General features: G+C 40.6%; 1 protein-coding gene across 1 annotated transcript; it reads right to left on the reverse strand.

The window, feature by feature from the left end:
• Positions 1 to 4492: 4492 nt before the first annotated feature.
• Positions 4493 to 5575, reverse strand: LOC108098436 (serine protease grass-like). Its single transcript, XM_017201327.2, has 4 exons — positions 5362 to 5575; positions 5263 to 5308; positions 5028 to 5203; positions 4493 to 4964 (listed from the first exon to the last, which is right to left on the reverse strand). Exons 1-4 carry the CDS (start codon positions 5573 to 5575, stop codon positions 4561 to 4563), a joined length of 840 nt encoding a protein of 279 aa, XP_017056816.2. The 3' UTR covers positions 4493 to 4560.
• Positions 5576 to 6000: the final 425 nt, after the last annotated feature.

The raw sequence follows: 6000 nt of genomic DNA on the forward strand, positions 1-6000 counted from the left end.
ATAAGCTCCCATAAATATGAAGACCCCTAAGTTTGGCAGAATAATTGAACAGAAATATACAAAATTACACACCAAATCAGCTTTAATTTGGAAATAGTTTATGATTGCATATTATTGAGAAAAGCAAACAACAAATTCAGAAAATTGGAAACAATACTTATAATAAAGAATAAATTGGTTCTGGTATACCCCTCAAAAATCCCATTTAAATGGGCACACACTAATGAACTCACGATGAAGCTTTGTGTAAATTGATCTGCAAGCATTTTAAAAAAGCTGAAAATATACCAAAAATTAAACATTAATCAGTAAGTTAACATTATTTTGGATGCTGCCATGGCGATAAATCCAATTAAAGTAGTTTGATAGCTTTAACGAACCTTGTATAATTTGGAAAGTACTTTGCCTGCTTTTCAGAGTAGAAAACCGCAATGGGAACCACAAATTTTGTAGCTGCGCATTGCCGATGCCGCTCCAACTGCTCCCACAACTGATACTTCTTTTGTTGGTCCCCGGCGCTTTTGTTGTTGTTGCTGCGGTTGTTGTTGCCTCTTCTGCCGCAAAAGAAAGTTGCCAGTTTGGAGTTTGGAAAATTGCTGCGATGCTTGGCTGACACGCCAGCATCATCATCTTCGGCTTATTACCGCACTCTCCACTTTTGTGAGTTGCGAGTTGTGACTTGTGCGTTGTAGTTTGCGCTAACGAAGTGTTTTGCAGCCATGACATCTGGTGGGTGGAAAGGGGTGAAGGACCTTTTCGATTCTGACTGGCCGTGCAATTAAATTGCAATGGCAATGGTTCACATTCAACTAAGTGCAGTGCATCTAAGCTATTGACAGGTTGCACTTGAAGGCTGACGTGTCAGACACTCACACACACACACACACTCGAACACACACACTTTGCCACATCTCAGGCGGGTGAACATGCAATCAATTAAATTCGTTGTAAATTCAACGGCTTATCTCCCGTAATCAATCTTAATTTTCCACTTGACATGAATCGCCCGAGGAACGGCAAGGAGCAGAAGAAGCCCCACTCGGCTTAACTCCCACTTGTGGGATGTGTGTGTGCGTGTGTGTGAGTGTGTGCAGGACCTGGAATGCAATATACAAAAGTATGAGACAAAGTAGGACACACACACACGGACACACACTGAGCCATCGTTGCGTATACGCAACGTGGCCGGTGCTTTACGCATTTTAAATCAAAAATACATTTCCGGCTGCCCCACAAAGAATGCCACAATTTATTATAGGCAGCAAATAAAAGTGCACAAGGTGCACTTGGGGCATATGTAAAATGAAAACTGGAAACAGAAAATAATGGTGGTCCCATCATCGTAAGTGAACAAAGAGAAACACATGGCTTGATTAAGAGCCAATCCATTTCTTATGTCGACTTTGGAATTGATTTTCTTTTGTGGATATTTTATAACAGGAAAGTAACTGAAAATTCTGAAATTTATTTAAGAGCTCTCGGAACTAAAATAGATGTAGGAATGGTATTTAATGGTGGTTAACTATATGAATAGAATTTTGAGTAGTATTGCAAACAAAATAGCAGCTTGTATCCAATCTATTAACTATCAAGATAAGTTTAATAAGCTTAAAAGTAATAAACTGCCATTAAAGTATAATTATTTAATACAATAGAAGCCTAATAATAAGCTTTAGATAAACTCAGATATCCTGCAGCTTAAGAGCAAATATTTGCACCATATTCAAAGCTTAATACAACAATTTCTCTAGCCATAACCCCAGAAATTTCCGACTACGATGATGTGCTACGATGTTTAATCAAAAACACTTGAGATGCCTGCGAGCTAACCATTGTGCTTACTAATTTGCTGCACGCCAGTGACCAATTTCGGGACTTTGAAGATGCCCAGATATCTTTTGCCTGGCCAAAGATATTCGGACCATCTTGTTGCAATTTGTCCATGTGCACAATGGCACACATGCGGAGCCTCCGCCATCGATGGGCAGACCGCCCACTTTGGAGGCATCTTCAGTTGATATACGCACTGATAGACTAGTTACCGGGAGCATTACTTAATATGTGTAAATTGTGTGGCATCAACTGTGCATTGTGTGTTATCCCCGGCTATCACAACTGCCTCCCAGCCGCCTTCCCCGTCCCGTCCACACCTCGTCCTCGTGGTCCTGGCTTCAGCAATTTATCATTTGAGCATGACGCACGCACTCCGCCCACCTCCTCCTCCTCTTCCTTCTCCACCATGCATATATTCAAATGCATTAAACCATTGAGCTCATCAGGAGGATGGCTCCACCTCCTCCGCCTTTTCACCTCCCCTTAGAGTCGGGGCTTAGTAGTCCTCGAGGCAAAAGCATTTAACATGCAGTTTATGTTTGCCGCAAGATCTATTACAGGAAATTCACATATGTATGCCGATGTGCACAAATTGCTGTAAGTGGGCGTGGCAGGCACCGACTTACGCAGATGATGAGCTTGGGAACGGTCTTCACGAAGGGATTCCAAATGATACTGGGTACTACACACTAAGGATGGGAATGGGGTTTGCCTAGCTGGTCCCTGCGGTAAATCGCAATCGAGCGGCAAAACAAAACTTGATTATTTGATGCGGTCCGTGTGCGAGGTTTTGCACAGTTGGCTTCGTTCACTTATGCCTGAATTTGCATTAAATATCCCTATTTAAACATGCAAGTGTACATATTTTGCGAATTGAACTAAACAAACATTACGCCTACGCAATTATGCAAGAGCTGCGGCTGAGAATACTCCACTTCCCAGCCTTCCTACCGAATGTTTAATTTATTGATTAACTCCGTCTCGAGCCCGAAATGTGCTTAAAATGAAATTCTAATAAGTTTAATTACTATTTTGACTTTGAGCATGCGGGTGACTGTGTGAGAAAATTGAGGTGTTAACCAAATGAGTTCAGCTTGAGGCTCCGACTTGCATTTGATGAAGTAACCAGCTTTGAGTTACGTGCGTTCCCTTTAACTTGATTTAATTGGAACTTATTGTCAAATAATTGTCCTCACCAGCCATTGTGTAATCAGCATTCAGGAACATGTTTGTTCTTTTGAGACTAGCATTAGCTTATCAATAACCTATAATTAAATTTGAAGTAAAGGTAGAGAGGTCAAGAAAACTGAAATGTTTATTCATCTGCAAAGTGTAATGCCACAAAGCAACAAGAATATTATTCAGTTACAAAAGTATTGATATAACTCAATTTTTAAGCAAATTAAACATGCGAGAGCTTTCTGCAAGTATAATGCTATTATATGCTGTCTGCCAAATTATCATGAACTAATTAGTAAGCCAAAAAGGCTCTATCCTTGTTTTGCTCCTTTTTGTCCGCTCGGCAACTTCATTTGCTTATTGATGGCTGGTGTAGGAAAACCGCCTCCAAACCTCCAATCTGCATATAAATTTATGTTTGCTATAACTTTAATTACTATTAGTGCTGCCAACTATGCAAACAGCAACAAAAACAACGACAACAGCAGCAGTAGCAGCACAAACTGCAATGTCACTTTGGGCAATCAAACGGGAAAGCCAAGGCTAAGACGAAGGCGTTTGGAAGTCGGTTGGTTGGATAGTTGTCTGGTTTGGTTGGCCCGTTGGCCGGATGGCTAGCGGTTGAGCAAGTGAGTGGGCAAGAAGGGCATCCTCAAAATCAGCTCTCAATATAATGCGGCGGAAGCTTTTGTGAAATCCTTACGTCCAACTTTTTAATACGAAAACTTTTACCGAGCTTAGTAGAATGGCAACAACAGCAGGAACAGCAACAGAAACAGCAACAGTAGAAACAACAAGGCAAGGACAAGGCAAGGACTACAACAGCATGAGCTCCGAAAGCAATTGCAACAGTCACTTGGTGGACTTGTTGTGGGCAGGACGACAGCCGCAATGGCCCCGCCCCGGCATATTGCATATCCTTATGTCCTGGCCAGACCCGAACCCCAAACACCGAACCCTTTCCACATAACTATAACCAGGAGCACGGGGACTGCCTCGCACTTGGGGCGACCAAAGCCACTTGAGCGGCACAGAAAACTAACTTAATCTTGTTTACATTCTATGACGAGTTATGAAAATGAAAGGATTAAGCCAGCCACAAACAAACGCAGCAACCAAGAGAGCAGCCGGCAAACACAAGCTGAAACCCAGAAGCCCAGCAACGGATGCTAATACTGCCTTGCCACACGCACAGGCCAAATGCTTAAGCGTGGCTTAGGCAAACAAAAGTTACGCATGGAAAAACTGGGGAGGAGCAAGTCAACAGCATAATGGCAGGCGATCTGAACGGGTCGGGTATCGCCCTCCTACGATTCGACCAGCAATATCACGAAGTTCAAATGTTCTTCAGAGCAAGTTGCGGAGGTCAGAAATAGAAGACTACAGTCTTTAAATATATTTTTAAATCAAAAAATACAAAAATTGATGAAATGAAATTTCTTAGACTGACAAGTATCTAAAACTAATAAATCTTATAAAATTACTTATCTATTGATCTTCTTCACAAATTTATTATTATTTAACCAATTTTCAATGGAGTAAAAACATTTAATTATAAAAGGAATGCACTTTAACTATCCAATCCGCAAAGCTTAGTACATCAGTGAAAACGCTTGCCTTCGAGCACTTTTTGTTCGTAAAGCTGGCAATTCCAACTTGTACAAAACGCTTCGATTTTCCATACGGAACCAGAGCTCCAAGCGGACCCCCGGAATCACCGTTACACAAATTGCTTTCCCAATTTCCAGCGCAAAACTGATCGGTCGAAAGAATGGCGTTGGTGTACATAAGGCAAACATCTGGAGGTTGGCGATTCAAGTCCACAGTTCTGAGAATGGCACTATCACGCTCCGATTCCGTGGTTCCCCAGCCAGTTCCAGTTAGCGGATCCAATCTGTCGATGTAGTGCCTCCATTTGGTGTTCCACGGAATGCAAATGGGTCTGATGCTATCTATAAAACAAACAAATTATCAGTTGATTTCATCTTCAAGCAATTTAGAATATCGAAACCCACCAGTGTACTGTACTCTGTTGAACAGCTGGAGAATGGCTATATCGCTAGATAAGGTTTTAGGATCATAGAATCGATGATGAATGGCCTTTGCAACTTTGGCCTCAATTCGAAAGTTGCAGTAACTTCCATGGCAGTGCTCGTAATCCTCTCTATCGTACTCTCCCAGACGAGCTATTCTATAAGTTAAATATTATAATTCAAAAACATCTTTAAACCAAAATTTTATTTTACGTACAATTCCTTTTTAGGATAAAGGCAATGTGCTGCAGTAAGGACCAGACCTAATATATAAAAAATGTATGATTATAAACTGAAGGGATGTATAAATACTCACGCTGAGAAATAAGACTTCCGCCGCAAACGAATATATTTTGCGTAGTGTGGAGGAAAGCCATCCAGGGACTCGATGTCAATTCAGCGATCGTTCCGTTTGCAACTCGGAAGGAATAAGGATTGGCTGCCCGAATTCCACATGCCGGATCGATGAATTGAGCAGATCCCAAAAGTGGAAAAATAAGAAAAGTGATCCCGACTGCAATGGTGTTCATTTTGCAACTGCCGATTGAATGACTGAAGCTTTGGAAATAATAATCAGCCGAGTTGGACTTATCAGTCTTTCAGTTATGTGAAGTGTATATTCACAGAATACAGTTATTTATTGATTCATGCTTATCAATATACTATTTTAGAATTTTATTTTATTATTACCAGGAATTTATTGTAGCAATATATATAAATCTGAGGAGGTATTTTAAGAGAATACTTACTTCATGAAAATATAAGAGTTTTAAGCGGCACATTACTCTCTCTTTCTGTTTTAAGTGTTCCATTTTATTCCCATTATGTTTTAAATATTAAAAAAATGTCTTACTCGAATTCAGGCTTTATTAGACAACCAAGCAACTCTTTTCTGGTTAGAGTAAGTCAAAGTGAGCAGCACAACAAACTACAAAAGCATTACAACAAACACACT

This window comes from Drosophila ficusphila, unplaced genomic scaffold, assembly GCF_018152265.1.
Source record: "Drosophila ficusphila isolate 14025-0441.05 unplaced genomic scaffold, ASM1815226v1 contig_436, whole genome shotgun sequence".
NCBI classification, from domain to species: domain Eukaryota; kingdom Metazoa; phylum Arthropoda; class Insecta; order Diptera; family Drosophilidae; genus Drosophila; species Drosophila ficusphila.